At 39.3% G+C, this 17811-nt stretch overlaps 3 protein-coding genes across 14 annotated transcripts in view; 2 read left to right on the top strand and 1 right to left on the bottom strand.

Moving 5' to 3' along the window:
- The window catches only part of LOC117821043 (intermediate filament protein ON3-like), a 17834-nt gene extending 8240 nt beyond the window's left edge, over positions 1-9594 (top strand). For 4 of the 11 annotated variants that reach the window (XM_034695046.1, XM_034695041.1, XM_034695044.1 and 1 more), the window contains exons 2-11: positions 3914-3979; positions 6253-6521; positions 6627-6835; positions 6947-7007; positions 7252-7347; positions 7469-7633; positions 7836-7961; positions 8301-8521; positions 9189-9235; positions 9332-9594. In XM_034695046.1, coding sequence (XP_034550937.1) covers positions 6258-6521; positions 6627-6835; positions 6947-7007; positions 7252-7347; positions 7469-7633; positions 7836-7961; positions 8301-8521; positions 9189-9235; positions 9332-9414 — 1272 coding nt within the window. In that variant the 5' untranslated portion in view covers positions 3914-3979; positions 6253-6257 and the 3' untranslated portion in view covers positions 9415-9594. Of the gene's footprint in view, positions 1-1667; positions 1727-3906; positions 3984-5978; positions 6084-6252; positions 6522-6626; positions 6836-6946; positions 7008-7251; positions 7348-7468; positions 7634-7835; positions 7962-8300; positions 8522-9188; positions 9236-9331 lie in introns of those variants that run through there. The other 7 variants (XM_034695047.1, XM_034695050.1, XM_034695049.1 and 4 more) reach the window with 5 other exon arrangements.
- Positions 1491-4902, bottom strand: LOC117821048 (deoxyribonuclease-1-like). 2 transcript variants are annotated; one of them, XM_034695062.1, is made up of 10 exons: positions 4596-4902; positions 4416-4498; positions 4050-4138; positions 3870-3956; positions 3674-3786; positions 3249-3361; positions 2887-3044; positions 2654-2750; positions 2435-2558; positions 1491-1724 (listed from the first exon to the last, which is right to left on the bottom strand). In XM_034695062.1, the coding sequence occupies exons 2-10, from the start codon at positions 4494-4496 to the stop codon at positions 1603-1605; spliced, it is 984 nt and encodes a 327-aa protein (XP_034550953.1). In that variant the 5' UTR covers positions 4497-4498; positions 4596-4902; the 3' UTR covers positions 1491-1602. The 2 variants fall into 2 exon arrangements, with proteins under 2 accessions (XP_034550953.1, XP_034550955.1); XM_034695064.1 differs by having other exon boundaries at positions 3674-3711.
- Positions 9595-10752: 1158 nt separating the features above from the next.
- Positions 10753-17791, top strand: si:ch73-233m11.2 (NACHT, LRR and PYD domains-containing protein 3). Its single transcript, XM_034695037.1, has 9 exons — positions 10753-10877; positions 11077-12676; positions 13042-13203; positions 13308-13481; positions 13589-13762; positions 13897-14070; positions 14166-14339; positions 14439-14606; positions 14719-17791. Exons 1-9 carry the CDS (start codon positions 10835-10837, stop codon positions 14786-14788), a joined length of 2739 nt encoding a protein of 912 aa, XP_034550928.1. The 5' UTR covers positions 10753-10834; the 3' UTR covers positions 14789-17791.
- Positions 17792-17811: the final 20 nt, after the last annotated feature.

Genomic DNA, 17811 nt, shown 5'->3' with positions numbered 1-17811 from the left:
ATTCCAACCCTAATTACAACCCTAACCCTAATCACAACCCTAACCCTAACCTTAACCCTAACCCTAATCATAACCCTATCCCTAATCACAACCCCAACCCTTACCCTAATCACAACCATAACCCCAATCACAACCCTAACCCTTATTCCAACCCTAATTACAACCCTAACCCTAATCACAACCCTAACCCTAACCTTAACCCTAACCCTAATCACAACCCTATCCCTAATCACAACCCTAACCCTTACCCTAATCACAACCATAACCCCAATCACAACCCTAACCCTTATTCCAACCCTAATTACAACCCTAACCCTAATCACAACCCTAACCCTAACCTTAACCCTAACCCTAATCACAACCCTATCCCTAATCACAACCCTAAACCTTATCACAACCCTAACCCTAATCATAACCCTAACCCTATCCCTAACCACAACCTTAACCCTAACCATAACCATAACCCTAACCCTAATCACAACCCTTACCCTAATCACAACCCTAACCCTAACTCTAATCACAACCCTAACCCTTACCCTAGGTTTAGGGTAAGAAAGGTTTTGTAACAGAATAAATGCACAAAATTGGGCAATTATAAGGCTTCTCATAAAAACACCGTACGTAGAAGGGTTTTCAACACACAAACACTCGCGACCCTCACTTTCTCAAAGTGACTTAATGTGGCTTCATTTAGCTGGTCTGCAGAAAATGACCCTACCTATAAGAGAATTTTGTAAAGTTAAGGTAAAACATACGGCTACAAAAGATCCTAAATTAAGAGCCGTTTGGGAGTCGAAAGAGCCGGCTCTTCTTTGGGAGCCGAGTTAAAAGAGCCGTCTCTCTGAAAAGATCCGAACTTCCCATCACTAAAGCACATGCTTACTACCATTTGTACTCTTAGTTGCCCTTGGAACTATTTGTATTGTAAAACGTATCAATGTAAATACTTCAGACCTGTACCATAGTGATAAACAGATAACACTTCAATTTGAATCAAGTAAATACCATTTGTATACTTTAAAACAGAGGGTCATTTCATTCCTTGTGGACTCAACATGACAGCATTTTTACTTTTCAAGTAAATGATCTTAAACGCTTTCAGAAAATGAACAGTTGCAAGACTCACATATCCCTCGAGCCACCAAATGGTATCATAACAATGGTGTATATGCTGTTTTGTAATGACACAGCACAATTTTATAATTTATTAGAAATGTATTCAAATTATTTCACGAACCCCCACGCCATGGTTCGCGGACCCCCCAGGGGTCCCAGGACCCCATTTTGAGAACAACTGCCTTATACAGTCTATGGTTGAAGCCCGAAGCTTGTAGAAATGTTAAAAATGTTTGTGCTTTCATGTTTTTATAGATCTCACAGTTACAAACTGTTTAATTAAATCATTCGTTACATGATTAGACCGCTAACCAAGCTCAGTAAAACACTATTTACCTTAAAATTAATTCATTAAAAAACAAAACGACAACTCGACGTGTTCAGCATTATTTATTCATTTTTCAATATACATTTTAAGTCATACAAATGATAGAAAAAGAAAAAACAACACTGCTTCAAAAGGCAGTAGTGTATGAGGTCTTCTATTTACTCTCTCAGCTTGAGTGCAGCAACCCGCTGTTTTAATAAGGTGATCTGAAGTTGTAGTTTTTCACGCTCCAACAGGAGGTTGCCCTTCTGCAGTTTCAACACATCAGATTGCAGACTATCTGTGAGTAGAAACAAACACACAAAACAGTAACGAAAAAACATTCAGAATTAAACCAAAGAATGTTTCTTTGACAATGACAGCGACAATCAACATTACATATACTAACAATAACATACAAAAATGCAGGTAAATTACCGGAAAGACTTTTCTGAGTCAATATATATATATTTTTTTATTAGTTTAATTTCATTAGGGAAAGACCCAAACTATAGTGCAGTCATTTTTTGTGGAGAATGCAAAAAGTTTTTCCAGTTATCAGTAGGGTTACTGACAAAATGCCATACTTGGCTTTGGTCACATGCAACACTTGTTGGATAATTTTTTTTTTGTGGTCTTGGTCCTTTAATTAGACATCAAGACTAAAGAAAAATAAAGGACGTCATAAAATTCCAAAATCTATTATGCAATATTTAGCGACTATCACCACAAATGTTTTGTCAAATTAAAGGTCTAAGGTTCCAAATTCCAAACATTTAGGACACAAGTAAAACCCTAAACATGAGCTTTGAAATCTGGTTTGAAGAAAGGGAACACACCCAAATAGCAAGCATTCCCCCTCACTATTTCCACCCCTGTCATTCACAGAGAGAACACTACCCTATAATGTCAAAAAAAAAAAAAAAAGCAAGTAGGTCAGCTGATGTCTGAAATTCTTCACTCGATGTCTATCAGCAACGAGGGGGAGTAAATTACAGCTTTGCTCTTTACCTGTGACAGCTGTGTTAACTGATGTTGGGTTGATATCACTTATTTGATGTCTCTTTGTCATCCAGAATGGAGGAGTGCTGCGTAATTCTACCTCAACAGGGTAGTGGTCGCTCACTCTCAGGGCCTGCAGGATGATGCACATGAATTAACATGACAGTGAAAAAGCTTAACAAGTGGAGGAATGTGCACAAGTAGTTGGTTACCATGAGGGGGACTTACCATTTCTTCTGTCATGGCAAACTCTTTGTGGAAATTGAAAGGTTTGGCTGAGTTTGGGACAATGGCTGCCAGCATATCTTCTCCATACACGACAATCCTATGAGAAAATATAAAAATAAACTTCAATGTATTGATTCATTAAAAAACATTAGCACATTCTGAATATCCCTGCCAGAAACTGTCCTAAAAATAAATAATTTAATGATGATTAGAAATTATTTCTGTTCACGTGCCGGTCATAGGTGTGTTCATTTGATGTGTTTGAAGTCGTGTCCACGTCGTCACCTATCAGCCAATGGAAATTCTTGTCACTGCGGATACGTATGTCCTTCATTTCTTTATGGGTCACATATGCACCATCAGCATTGAAATCCCCAAGGATCAGCACGTTCTAATGGAAATCACAAATGGCAATTTGTTAGTAATGCATTATCTACATTAAGAAAAATCAGTGATGCTCCTTTGAATGTAAACATCATTGTTCATGAACATTTACAAGCAATATAACTGTGATTTATTTGAGATTGGATTATAACATGATGAAAATGTGTGGTGAAGAACTGAGCACCACCCTTAGGTGAGCCCAGCCACTCACATCAGTTTTCCACTTGTCTTTGACCACCAGGAAAACCTCATACAGCTCGTCCAGCTCTTTCGCTGAGTCCCATGGCTTGGTATGGACCGGAATCAGCACTATGTCCTTCAGCACTGCAAACAAAACAGTCCTATTAACTAAAAATCTGGTCTTTCTTTAGATGCACTATCAGTGTCTGTATTTAGAACAGTGTAGAGTCACAAAACAGACACAGACTGACTGAACTTGATAAACCTGCCCTGAGCTCCTTTGTATCACCTGTCACACTAAGTTGGATTCATTCATCTCAAGAAAACAAACAGGACCATACACAGACATGACTCAAACATACCATAGACATCACCGCCAACACATTCACAGCAACCGTCTCAGAATCAAATCAACAACAAATTCATATCCTTAAACTTACTTTAACGGACACTGACCTGTGTTGCATGGTTTGAAGTGAAGAATGTAAGGCTCCCTGGCAAAAGCATCCACATCGTTCACCTGGTTGTCTTCATACTGATAGCAGTCAATCAGATCAACAACATCATCCCTTCAAGTGGGACAAACATGCTTTTAAGCGAATGTTAAAAAAGAAAAAAAAAATCAAAGTCTGTCAATAAGATTCAATCTCACCTGTACAGAAACATAAACTGTTCTTTGTATCTGTTCCTGCCCAGGCGGGCGCTGAGCTGCAGAGCGTAGTGATGGCCGGTGTTGACTCTGAGACAGCACAGGTCAGTCAAGTAAGTAAGTAAGCATGCATGAATAAATAATCTTTGCTTCTTGTAGAAACTTAAAAAAGGAGGCACTCACCTGTTCAGCTCTTGTAAGAGGAGTTTAATTGAAATCCCACTTACATCCACAACCTCCAGTATCAGTATGATGTCATATCGGGACACAATCTATAGACAAAACAGGAAATAAAGGAGACAGCTGTTATTACAGAGGAATGAACGAAATATTCTCATACGTAACAGTGGCACTGATTAGTGAGAAGTTTCCTCTTGGCTCCCTCCCAAAAATCACATCTGTGACACTAACCATGCATTCCCAAAACTTATCATTTAATGAATATTGATTTTTTACCATGTAATGTCTTTCCTGAAAATGACAACTCATGCTATTTCTGTGCCTAAGAACTACAAGAGAGACATGCCTAAGATGAGAGACGTGCCTTACCTTAACTAAAGCTGACAGGACATCAGGATCAGAGACTTTAGTCACTCCAAACCTCTGAACATTAAACGAAGCGATCTTCATTTCTTACAAGAGGAGCCAATAGAAACATTAAAAAATTATAAAATTATCCAGTTTAGTGAAAAAAAACAACAACACATACACAGTAACAGCTTTACCTACCTCAAACATAGAGTTGATTTTGTGTAGATAGTGCAGCTCCACAGGCTCTCAGTCTCAACAAACCTCAAGAATAAACCCACAACTGGTTGTGCAGGAGATATATTTGTGATGTAGTTGTTGTTTTTTTAAAGCTGATGATTGCATAACTGGTGTCAAAGCAATGTCTGTGTGACATCAAGCGGACAGCCCAGATTTTTGTGTGTACAGAGCTGTCACTTTGAGCGATTAACACAACTAAACTGTCAGAATGCAGAGCATTGTGACTTACTCTACTTAAAGTTGTGAATTCAGCTGCTATCAAACGCTAACTGTTTTTCAACAAGTATGAAAATATGTTCCTCCCCGCTGAAAGTTCACTGACCTTGTACTGCCAAAACAGCTTTATCTTGATTAATTGTAGAGGTTTACGAGCATACTGTTGTACAGTCTACTACACCAGGGGTTCCCAAACTTTTCAGCCCGCGACTCAAAGTGATTTAATGTGGCTTCATTTAGCTGGTCTGCAGAAAATTAGCCTACCTATATGAGCATGTGGCTGTGTTTCCTGTGCCGTTATGAATTAACCTGCTGCTACTGATGCCTTTGATAATTAACTGATGTTGAGTCATCTGGCAAAAAGAAAGGCAGAAAACTCATTACATTTTCTATTTTCATGGTTTTATTTCAAGTTTAGCGACTATTTTTATCAATATTTTTTAGTATAATGTGTTAAATGTACTATTTTTAGATGATTCAAAAATATATATATTCTGGAAAACATCTCACGACCCCCATTTGTGTCTCGCGACCCCCCAGGGGGTCCCGACCCACACTTTGGGAACCCCTGTACTAGACGATGAAATCATCATTCATCGTCTTAGTCTTTACACTTAACTTTTAATTTTAGTGTTGGTGAATCTGTCCATTACTTTCTCCATTCTCCATCAATTAAATGTGAGTTTCAAAGTATTACACAAAGGTTTTTGCCTGGACCAAAAAAAGATGTCCTTAATGATTTGAATTTGATCTCAAAGAAATATATTAAGTTTACAGTCATGGAGAAACGAGGAGAAAATCCATGTTTAAGAAGTTGGAATCAGAAAATAATCACATTTGTGAAATCTTTGACAACTTATTAACTAATGCTTGCAGCCAGCTCTATCTGTGCTTTGAACTGTGTGAAATCCTGCAGTTTTAATTAACAGTTATTTGTCTCTTAACACCTTTTGATCTTTTACAGCTCCGGCAGCAATACTCTGCACTACACCAACATCCAATTTGGGTGTTGAGCCAATTAGTGCTTCCATTATGATTCCACTCATGCTTTGACTCATCTTCATAAGATTCTGGCTCCTGATGACTCCATGCATCAATCACTGACTTTTCTTTTCCTTTACTCTACAGTGTTTTTCTCGGGTAAACACTTCCAATGCATTGCTGAAATTCCTCACACCTGCACTTGAGCAAAATTCTCGCTTAACAGAAACAATGCAACTTTCACAGAGGGGGGTAGGTGGGAGAACAGGAGACATGTGTCGGACTGGTTAACCCACATTGAAGAGCCACATATCTCCACTATCATGCCACACCCAGAACCGCCTATAAAGTAGCCCTGAAAAAGATAAGAAATGCACATTAGAGCTCAAACACCACCTGAACTGTCCTTCATCCTCTACAGCAGCCATGAGTCTGAGGAGCAAACGCAACAGCCGCTCAGGACCACACATGTCTCAAGGAGGCTTAAGCAGCATGTCCATGGGATCCTACTCCTTCCCCAGGATGAGCAACGGACACAACCAGGCTGCCCCGATTACAGCTGTGACCATCAACAAGAGCTTGCTCACCCCGCTCAGCATAGACATCGACCCCACCGTCCATGCCGTTCGCAACCAGGAGAAAGACCAGATCAAGGGTCTGAACAACCGCTTTGTCTCCTTCATTGATAAGGTAAGAAGATGCGTTTTTTCATAAACACACTAAGACAGATTATTTTCTTTAACCTAAAGGCAAAACATACCTGTAATGATTTTCTACCTCCTGTTTGTGTCTTAGGTGAGACACCTGGAACAGCAGAACAAAATGCTTGACACAAAGTGGAAGCTGCTGCAGGGACAGACCCAAGCCACCTCTGAAGTTGAGCCAATGCTGAAGTCCTACATTACCAGCCTGCAGAAACAACTAGAGTTCCTCGGCAATGACAAAAAGAGACTGGACATGGAGAACGACGTCATGCACAAACATGTGGATGACTACAGGACCAAGTAAGAGAATAACTGGAACAAACTAAGGAACTCGAGCAAATGATGGTGTGATGTTTAAGTACTTACTGATAAGAAGTGCAGGAGTAATGTGATATTTTTGGGTTGTTTCAGGTATGAGTATGAGATCAACAAGAGGAACGATTCAGAGAATGAGTTTGTCGTGCTTAAAAAGGTACAGTATGCAGTCAAGATGACGATGATAGATGATTATTTCTATAAACTATATAAAACTGATATCTATAGCAGGGCATTGAGCCTGATACAGCTCTAAAACACATTTATTTATTTTATATATGCAGTTCTGTATATATTTCTGCAACTACATCAAACTTTTGGACATGTACATCAGAGTAATTCACTTAAAATACATAATTAAGTTGTTTTCCTTACTTCTATTTTCTATTTTACCATCATAGGATGTGGACTCAGGCTACATCTCTAGGGTGGATCTAGAGGACAAGGTGTCTTCCGTCAGTGATGATATCAAATTCCTCCAGGCTCTGTATGACGCTGTACGTAACCAATCACTCAACATCTTATTAAGATTAATAAGACTGATATATAAAATAAAATAATATACTTTGAGGATTTTTTCTTCTTACTGTGGCTGCATGTGTTCTTTCATACAAACAGGAGCTGCATGATCTGCAGGAGAGCCTGAAGGAAACCTCTGTGGTGGTGCAGATGGACAACTCCCGTGCCCTGAACATGGATCAGATCGTGGCTGATGTTAAGGCTCAATATGAGGACATCGCCGCCCGCAGCCGTGAGGAAGCCGAAAATTGGCACAAAGCCAAGGTGAAGAGCTCAAACAAGAAATGATAATGTTCAAATTGGTGGTGAAGCCTCTCCTTAAAACTAGAGGAAGCAGCGTGGTTACAAGTTATAGAAAAACCTCGAACCACTGTGAATACCTTGACTTTTAAGTGAAACCAACCTTGACAAACCTGATAACTGATCTCTCATGTTTATTCCTCTGTTTGTTTTCTGACTGCACCAGTTTAACCAGATGACAGCTGAGGCCGACCAGTACAGCAATGAGCTGCGTAGCTCCAAGGGGGAAATATCTGAGCTCAAAAGACTGATCAGCCGGCTGCAGAATGAGATCCATACTGCAAAGGCACAGGTAGCAAACGATTTAAAGAATGCCTGACATGTTGAATGTCAAAAGTTTATGGTCCTGGTGTTTAGGTTCAAAATGTGTCAAATAATGTTTGCATTTCAGTTTCAAAAGTTATTATTTATGATTTGCAAATAGGTCTTACATATAAGAGACCTATCTGTTGCAAAAGCAAATCCAAAACAATCCATTTACCACTTTTATACATAGATGAGACTAACTTATTCCTCCTCATGAACACATAATACATCTGCTATTAGAAATCTCCAATATTCCATTTAGAATGTGATAGATATGCACAGTTCTTATTGCATGCTTACACAATCCACCCCTGGCCTTTTTTAGCGTGCAAACCTTGAAGACCAGGTGACTGAATCGGAGCGCCGTGGAGAGGAGGCTGTGCTGGATGCAAAGGCCCGCATCAGGGACCTGGAGCTGGCTATGCAGAGGGCCAAGCAGGACATGGCTCGGCAGCTCAGAGAGTACCAGGAGCTCATGAATGTCAAGCTGGCCCTGGACATAGAGATCTCTACCTATAAGAAGCTGCTGGAAGGAGAGGAGGAGAGGTGAGTTGTAGCAGTAGATCAGCGCAGTGTCAGTTTTTCATGACATGACTTGAGTTGTCTTGAGTTATGATGAAAAAGGAAGGCTTAAACTTATCTCGAAAGATACATTTTTTCTGCCTAATGACGACCATAAACTTGAACTTGAAATGTTGCCTAATTGCTGCCCCCCATGCTGAGACTCTGTCCTTAATGGACAGTTTTAAAATGATTAAAAGTACTGCAGCAAAAATCTTCATCTAAAAAAACTCAGTCCCCGGTGTCTTTTTCTTATCCCACTGAAATCTGCAGCTTGGAATCATTAAAAAAAATACATCACCAGCATCTGCAAAGGTTAATTTTCCTACACTGCAGCATCCAGAGTTGCATCTTCCCCTCATCAGCTTTAACTTGAGTTTATTACTGCCCCCTGCAGGTCTAATCAGATAAAGAGACACTGGCACTTGAGAATTGTTGAAACTGCTTTGTAAGGGGTGTTGTTCCCAAAAATGGCTACATAGGGGCAAAAACAAGCCGTATCCACACTCAGACTTCTACCTCAAAGTGTCCCTGACAGATCTGTAAACAAAATTAAATGTATAACAATTTTTGGAGCTCCCCTTCTAAACATATGTTCCCTTTTGTTAGTAAATCTCTGCTTAATGTTTATTTCCTGCTCTCTCACTGACAGACTCGGACAGGAATCTATTTTCAACATCCAAACAGTGCCCACAAATGGTAAAAAAAAAAAGCATAACCACTGAGCTAAATATTATTCCAACAGCACAGTACATGAACTTTAATCTAATTCTTCTACTGTCTTCCTCCCTACAGCGGCCCCAGTTTACAACCACAAGCATCGGAAGTCAAATCCAATCCTCATCAAGACAGTGGAAACCACAGACAGAATATACTAAATTGTAACCTGGATCACCACTGACATATTACTGAAATGTTATAGCATCAATAAGTCTGTGTAGGCCAACTGCACTACTGAGCAATATGTGTTAGTTATTTGGGTTTATAACCTCTCCTTGTTTTGAATGCCACAGCATTTCCTCTTCCTGTTTTTAAATAAATAAATATATAAAAACTGAGCCTTTTCCTTGAGCAATGATAGAGATTGAATAGATCACAGTACATTTTATTTTCCTCCTTCCACCCCCAACGTGCTTTTAACATTGCAGTCGGCTAGTTGATATCATAAGATAAGATAAGATATTACTTTATTGATCTCAAGGGGTGGAATTCAGTTGTTGCAGCAACCAAGACATAAGTACAATCAAGAAGTTCCAATTAGTAAAATAAAATAAGTAAAAATAAAAATAGATGAATAAAGATAGAATACAATTTAGATATATAAAATGTTACAAATGGAATTTAGATATATACAAATGTTACAAATGGATTAAATAGCAGTAATTACAGGCAGTATTAAAAATGTTACAGTATTGACAGGTTGACATGGTGTGATTATGATTGGTAAGGACAGATTAAGCAATATAGTAAATAAATATGGGTATGTAATATGACCGTAAGTTGTAGTAAACAATAATTATGTAATATAACATAATATTATATCACAAAGATAATTATATAATAGCAATAGCAATTTTATATTTAATATTTATAAAGCACATTTCATTACACATAAGTCCAATGTGCTTTAAAAACATAGACATTTTTCCAAATAGAATAAATAAAAACAGAAAAACAATAGATACACCCAACATACATCAGACACAGCAATCAAACAAACAGCAGTTGTTGCTGCACATGCATCCAGTCACATCAGTCATCATATCATTCATACGCTTGAGAAAATATATTCATATAACATAATGAAGTTTAAATGGTGCATACTGTAAAATAAGGGTGAACAGTGGCTATTTATCGATGATAATAATAATACACTATAATTCATTTATATATTATTTTTAACCTAAATAATCTGGGTCTGCAATGTAGTTGATGCTGTGAGAAATGAAGCTAGTTAAGTGGACAATTCAATCTCTCAGATTAGGGTTAGATTCATACAATGATTAGCAAGGCTCCTTGGTAAATGTAGGCTACATTGCTTCTTTTTTCCATGTGTTGAATGACACATGACAGTATATTTTATATTTTTCAGTCTATGAATTCAAATGGCGTCTCATGTTAGTGAGCTCCCACTACTCGCCTGTAAGGCAAAGTCGAGGGCTTCAAAACAAGCCGCACTTCCTGATTGTTGCTGCTCGCAGTTTAATTGGTGGGTTGAGACTGCGGCTACGTTCCTTGTAAAGGCGTAAACCCTACTATTATAGCAGAAATCTGTGTCCTTTCTGCAGACTGTACTTAATGTTGTCTGTTCCTGTTCGTTTTCCTGTAACACACGTTGAAGGTAACTCTCCTTTCCACTTACGTGTTTTTAAAAAATACAGTAGTCTATTAGTTGTAGTGTTCAATCGGGTTTATAAGACATGTGGATTAGACATCAATCAAGTTAAGAAGTACATATTATTAGGTTTATTTAATTCCAGACATGAATGAAGTCTGTCTGTGGATATTTAATTGCTTTATATTTGATATTCTCTCTACAGTGAATTGCACAATGGACAAAGACGCTGTGCTTACTCACATCCTGAAACCAAAGGGCACGTCAACACTCCTCGGAGGAGAACAGCCTATAAATGTTATAAACAACAATAAGTATATCCCCCCACTGACTTCTGAAGCTCATGCGACAGACAGAAATGTGGAAGACAGCTTGCTCTCCCTTGATAGTGCCATCCTTACTGCTCTGAGCAGTGAATGTAAAACTGTGGTGCTGGTTGGTCCTGAAGGATCAGGTAAAACCACCACTCTGCAGAGGTTGGTTTTGGATTGGGCGAAAGGACAACACCTTCAAAACTATATGTTTGTTTTCCACTTCCGGTTCAGGGAGTTGAAGTATCTTAATAAGATACTTTCCTTGGAGACATTATTGTTGCACCATCATGGTCTCATTCAGTCTGAGTCATTACCCTCAGTCCTGCAGAATCCTGAAAAAGTGTTGTTTGTTTTTGATGATCTGGATCATTGCAAACAGAGCCTGGACCCCTCCACCCAAACCCTCTGCCCTAGCACTTTAAAGGCGGTCTCCATGTCCTGCTTAGTGGCCAGCTTGCTGCATGGATCACTTATGAAAGGAGCTACTTTTGCAGTGGCATCCAGACCAACAGAAAGTCTCAAGTTTATAGGTGGTACTCAGATGGAAGTATTGGGGTTTCTGAAGCCACAAAGAGAGGCCTACTTTAAAGGGTTCTTTGCTGACCTAGGTGCAGCAAATGAAGCACTGCAGCACATGGAAAGGACTCTTGGCTTCTATGATATCTCCACCTCCCCAAGATTTTGTTGGACAGTGTGTTCTATTTACAAATCTCTGATGGATGCTGAAGCAAAACTTCCTGAGACAGTATCTCAGCTGTATGCAGACATCCTAGTTTATCTGATTCAGACGCTGTCACTGAGCAAGGAGTGCAATAGAGAACTAGTGTTAGCCCTTGGTAGGATGGCATCCCACTGCTTCACCAACCAGCAGTTGAGCTGTTACCAAGAGGAAATTGATGCCTTTGGTTTTCAGCATCTTCTTACATCAGTTGGGGTTTTCTTGCAAGTCGACTTAGAGCATTCAAGCACACCTGTCCTCTCCTTCCACTCCCAGCTGATGCAGGAGTTCCTGCTTGCTGTATCCTTCTTTTTGGATGAGTCGACGTCTGAGGGTGCAGAGAAGATGTTAGAAAAACACACAGGTGTTCAGTTTCTTGATGGCTTCTTGTCAGCACTCTCAGGGCCGATTCAGCGGCAACCTCTGGAGACCCTGCTCGGCAACTTCAACTCAGATCAAATCATAGATTTCAAGAGCTGGTTTAAAAGAAGCTCAGAGGTGACACTGAGGGGATGCTACAAAGAGAAGCACCACCGCTATTTTCGTCTGCTTCACCAAGCTCAAAATGAGAGCTTGGTGAAAGACATTGTAACCCCCTCAGCAAGATTAGGCATCAGCTACGGAGACCTGAGCCTCCAGGACTGTGTGACTCTGAATTATGTTGTGACGTGCCTCGGTGGGATGGAGTTCTTGAATCTGTACCATACAAGAAATTTGAGTGAGGAGCAAGTGGAAAGGCTGGCTCCAAGTATGAGCTTGTCTCAAAAAATAAAGTAAGTCTGAAAAAGAACTCCATTGTAGAAATGATTTGCTTCAATTAGAATTGCTCTAACACAAATACCAGTTCTGGGAATGTCAAGGATAACAAGTTTTTCAGTAGTGTGCCCATTTTTCTACTATAATCCAAATATATAGACGTATTTTGTCTTCTCCAAACCAACCATATCACATCTTTGTAAAAACTGGTATAAAATAAATGTTACAACATGTTTTTTTATTGCATTAATATTGTGCAAGTGCTAAGCCCAAGTCTATGAAAGGATTTGGTATTAGAAGAAAAACAAGGTGTTGGAATATCTCTAGTTTCATGTGTTCAGCATGTAAATAATGTGTATGATAACTCTGTTGTGTTCACCAGCCTCTCAAACTGCTGTTTGAGCACCGGAGCGGTCCCTCACATGGCTTCAGCTCTCAGCAGAGGATCCACCAAGGAGCTGAATCTGTCCAACAGCCGCCTTGGAGATGAAAAGTTTAAAATCCTCTGTGCTGGACTCAAAGACAGTAAACTACACAGTATGAAGTAAGATGATCTCAAAGCTTTCTTATGTTAAAAGACAATTCTCAAGGCAACATCCCTCAGTTCACTTATTAAGCCCTTGATTTTTTTGCTTTCAATTTACCTAGTCTTGTAGTATGCAGACTGACAAAGGCAAGCTGTGAAGATCTGGCGTCTGTTCTGATCTCAGGCACCCCTCAGCTGTGTGTGTTAGACCTCAGGCACAATGAAATCGGGGATGAGGGCTTAATCAGTTTGTGCAAAGCCCTGCAGAGTCCTCTATGCAAACTACAGGAGCTGCTGTAAGTACCTGAAATAACATTTAATTTAAAGTCCTTCTTTGCATAGCTGTCGGTTAATATGTTTATAGTTTGCTACCACATTTAAAAAAAAAATTCTTCCGTTTAAGGGTTCAAGGCAATGGATTAACTGCAGCATCCATGGAGGCTCTATCAGCAGCTTTGTGTTCTGGCCAATCAGAGTTGAGAAAGTTGGACCTGACAAACAACACGATTGGCGACAGAGGAGTTGAGGTCTTGTGTAAGGCTCTGCAACACCCACTTAGCAAACTAAAGGGCCTCAAGTAAGTGTGTCAGCAATGCAAACATGTTTACTGTCTGACAAAGTGACAAGAGCATGTAAACTTTAGAAAAGTCCTGAATGACAAAACAAAACTTAATATCTTCATTATTACACTTCTTTTTTATTTTGTTGTAGACTCTTTGATAGTGAGCTGACAGGGACATGCTGCCCTTACTTCAAGGAGGCGTTGATGTCAGAGCACTGTTCTCTGTCTGAGCTGGAGCTGTCAGTGAATGATCTGGGCCAGGAGGGGGCGCTGCTGCTCTGCCAGGCTCTCAGTCGACCTGAATGTCCAGTAGAAAATCTCGGGTAGAGTCACATGATCTTGTCAAAGCACCACCTTTAACAAATATTTGCTTACATACAGATTACTTAGACTACTGCATGTTTGTTCCTCCCTACAGCTTGAAACGATGTGAGCTAACTGTGGCAGTCTTCAAAGAACTGGGCTCAGTGCTGAAAAGTGGGACGTCTAAACTCAAGTCTCTGATCATTGGTATCAATAAGGTCGGAAACAAAGGAGTTAAACATCTTTCAGATGCTATTGCACATCCAAACTGTCTGTTGGAGGAACTGGAGTAAGTTAACCAAGAAACAAAGTCTCCTTAAACCACATTTATTCCACAACATTGCAGTGTGCACTCATTACAGCTCTGTTTGCCTCTCTTTAATGGCAGTGTTGAGATGTCTGGTCTAACTGATGCCTGTGTTGAGGACTTGTGTGCTGCTATAAGAGCCAGTCGGACTTTGAAGAGCCTGGAGCTGAGAAACAACCTGCTAACTGATGCATCCGTCCCAGCTCTCGTCCAGGTCATGCAGGACAGCCCAAACATGCTGGAGATGAAGTAAGCCCAAATTCACTTCAGTTAACAACTATGTAGTGAGACACTTTTCTTTACACAGAGATTATAAACATGAAAAGAAAGGGGATGTAATGACTGCTTTTGTCTTTTTCAGCCTAAAGTACAACGACTTCAGCGAAGATGTTTTCGATATGCTGGAAGAGTGTGATAGAATAAGGTACTGAGGAAACCTGATGAGGATCACAAACAGTACGGTACAAATGAATGTCATGTGCATTCATCAGTATTTTTTGTGATGACGTGTAATGCTTTTCTTTGATCAACAATATCTATTATAATAGAGGTACAAAGTGACCGAAAAAGCACAACAAATTAAACTCTGGCAAAGTATAATTTGAGCATCTTTTGCCACAGTCATGGTCAGTTGTCATAAATACACTCTGACTGGGTCACATCTTGAAAATGAACCAAATATGCAACTATATGCAGTTTATATTTATGCTTGTTTTTGCATTTTTTCTCCTGTTAGATACTGATAAAATTAAGCATTTATTCTGCGCCAAAGAAAGAAAAAATGAATGTTTGCATTCATATTGTAAAGACTTGAAACTATCAATGATATTTTGGTGGGATTATGGACTTAAGAGGTGAACCCTGTGTTCCGAATAACATAATTTCTTCTGCCGGTTGTATGTACAAACTCATGCAGTATTAACAGATAGATGTGGATATACAGTTTGTCTCAGTCGCTTTGGTACATTTCTCGAATCATCCTCAACATTTACAAAACAGTAAATGCATTTCTCCAAACAATTCGTACAAAAAGCAAAACACCATGGATTACCTGCAAAAGCCAGTATCTTGCTCAAAATCCTCAGTTCATCTCTCATAAGTAAATATCTGTCAATGAACATGTCAGTGCCATCAGAGTGACAAGTCCTTGTGTCATTGTGTACGGATAAGACAGTCAAATTTCTTAGTCATGTTGTCAATATAACAGTGTCCTCTGCAGGGACGTTCTGATGTAAACTATGGCTAAAGTGTTGATGACAGTTATTGTTAATTGTAAGTTACACCTTAGTGTATGTGGGAGATTGAATGCAGAGACTGTCTTATCCAGCCTCTCCAGGCATCTGCTGTGATGTCTTAACAAGCAGCATTCATGGCATCCACAAGGGTCATCTGTGTATGTGGCTGGCGATCATATACTTTCCAGCTCCACGCTGAGAAAAAATCCTTGATGGGGTTAAGGAATGGAACATTTGTCTGCACCCTTCGACCAGCCTCGGCCATTGTAAGCCCATGATTGAGAACGTGGTCTACAAGTGTGGGTCTTATCTCATCAGGAACGCGCATACACTTGTGCTCATAAGTTTACATACCCAGGCAGAATTTGTGATTTTTTTGGCCATTTTTCAGAGGATATGAAAGATAAGAGAAAAACTTTTTTTTCACTCATGGTTAGTGGTTGGGTGAAGCAAAATTTTTATCAAACAACTGTTTACTCTTTTTAAATCATAAAGACAACAGAAACTACCAAAGAAACCATAAATTCTGCCAGGGTATGTAAACTTATGAGCACAACTGTATGTCCTCTGCCTCTTCCTCTGTTTTGCCTCCCAACTCCTCCACCACGCAGCCTCACTCCTCTTCCTCTTCTTCTTCTCTCTGGCTGTTGACCCAGTCCAATTCCTTGTCCTTCCATTGTCAGACATTGTAACATTGTGTTGTGCTCCGGCTATATAGATACTCGCCAGTTGATGGTTCATAAGAGGCACCTTTGAGCTATGTCAGAAAAACTGGTTGATCATTGGTTGATCTAATGCTTCACACATTTCCCTTCATTAGAGAAAGTCAAAATTCACCTGGGAGCAATTTACCAATTCAGGACAGATTTAATAAAAAGTCTAATGGAAATTTACAAAAATATGACTGACATATTCTGACAACATGTTGAAGACTTATGCGATGAACTAACGCCTAAATGTTGTGGAGGGTGAGACTATTCAACAGAGACCCATTATAATACATTTTGATCCACATGGCATAAGCACTTGATACTGTAGGAAGCAGCAAGTAGATTTGAGAATTTCAATTCTGATCTGAGAAATGTACCAAAGCAACTGAGAAAAAGTGTAAATTATAATGATATTGCTTTGTCATGACTTGCACCTTGAACTTATGACCCTCTTCTTCATACAAGTCTCACTTCTAAGCTGAAGAGTTGAATATTATTAAAAAAAAGTGGCCACAGACCATTATGTGAGACATGACTAGAAACCTGAAGAGCTCTACAGTTTTCAATTAGTAGCACACCATCTGTATCCCCAATTCTATAGTATGCAGTATTATCATATGAACAACAGTAAAATTACATTTAGACTTTGTAGTCATTCTCATACTGATATTATATGTTGCTATTAAGTGTCTCAATGGTTATTTACTCTCTTAAAAAGCCCTCCAGCTTCCTTTGTATTACAGTTTTGTGTCCTTGCTCTCGCAGCAGCCTCAGTAGATGTTCGTTTTTTTTCCACTGTGCAGTGGATTGTGGGTCAGAATTGCCAAAAAAAGCATACAGGCTTGCACACAGCAAAATGTGACCAGATGAAGTAGGACATCCTGGTATTTCTGGGATAACTCATTCGGCAAACATGTTTCAGGACATACTAAATCTTCGTCAGAATAAATGAAGTATAGATTTTGAACGCTGCCCGAGGCCTCATTAACAAGATTAAAATAATCATCCTGCCATTTCCTTAAAAATAAAGTTGAAGTTAAAGGACTCAAGTTTTGGCAAGGCTCAGAGAAGCTTGTTCATGTTTGTTTTTACAAGATATAATCCCTGCAATAGTTTACAGATATCAGACAGGCTGCAGCTCATTCAGACAACAGCTGTTCTAGTCCCCATGACAACTTTCTAACCAGCGCCCGTCTGCAGCTCAGTGGAGCCATTTCTTCTATCTCAGATCCATAACAAACCTCAGGAGAACTTTACAGACCATACCTGTGCTCTGTTGACTCAAGGCTTTCACTTTGTGGCTAGAAGGGCTGCCTTTTTATATTTCTGCACAACTTAAATATTTTAAATCATATGGTTTAGAATGTTTTTTCATGTTTTTTTGTCCCTGTCTGTTTCATTTTGTATGCTTATGTTTATGTATGAAACACTTTGAATTACTTTTCAATGACAAAAAGTTTTATATAAATAAATTTGCCTTGCTCTCCTTGTTACATGTCATGTTCATTT

Source organism: Notolabrus celidotus, chromosome 11 (assembly GCF_009762535.1).
Source record: "Notolabrus celidotus isolate fNotCel1 chromosome 11, fNotCel1.pri, whole genome shotgun sequence".
NCBI lineage: Eukaryota > Metazoa > Chordata > Actinopteri > Labriformes > Labridae > Notolabrus > Notolabrus celidotus.
This window is presented reverse-complemented; position numbering and strand designations above follow the sequence as displayed.

What these genes read in the sequence shown, in the direction of transcription:
- LOC117821048 (XM_034695062.1), bottom strand. Translation starts at nt 4,496, where the DNA reads ATGAAGATCGCTTCGTTTAATGTTCAGAGGTTTGGAGTGACTAAAGTC. An exon ending in TCCTGTCAGCTTTAGTTAAG is followed by an intron (nt 4,139 to 4,415) that starts GTAAGGCACGTC and finishes TTTTGTCTATAG; the next exon opens with ATTGTGTCCCGATATGACAT. An exon ending in AATGAACACACCTATGACCG is followed by an intron (nt 2,751 to 2,886) that starts GCACGTGAACAG and finishes ATTTTCTCATAG; the next exon opens with GATTGTCGTGTATGGAGAAG.
- si:ch73-233m11.2 (XM_034695037.1), top strand. Translation starts at nt 10,835, where the DNA reads ATGTTGTCTGTTCCTGTTCGTTTTCCTGTAACACACGTTGAAG. An exon ending in AGTAAACTACACAGTATGAA is followed by an intron (nt 13,204 to 13,307) that starts GTAAGATGATCT and finishes CAATTTACCTAG; the next exon opens with TCTTGTAGTATGCAGACTGA. An exon ending in AGCAAACTAAAGGGCCTCAA is followed by an intron (nt 13,763 to 13,896) that starts GTAAGTGTGTCA and finishes ATTTTGTTGTAG; the next exon opens with ACTCTTTGATAGTGAGCTGA.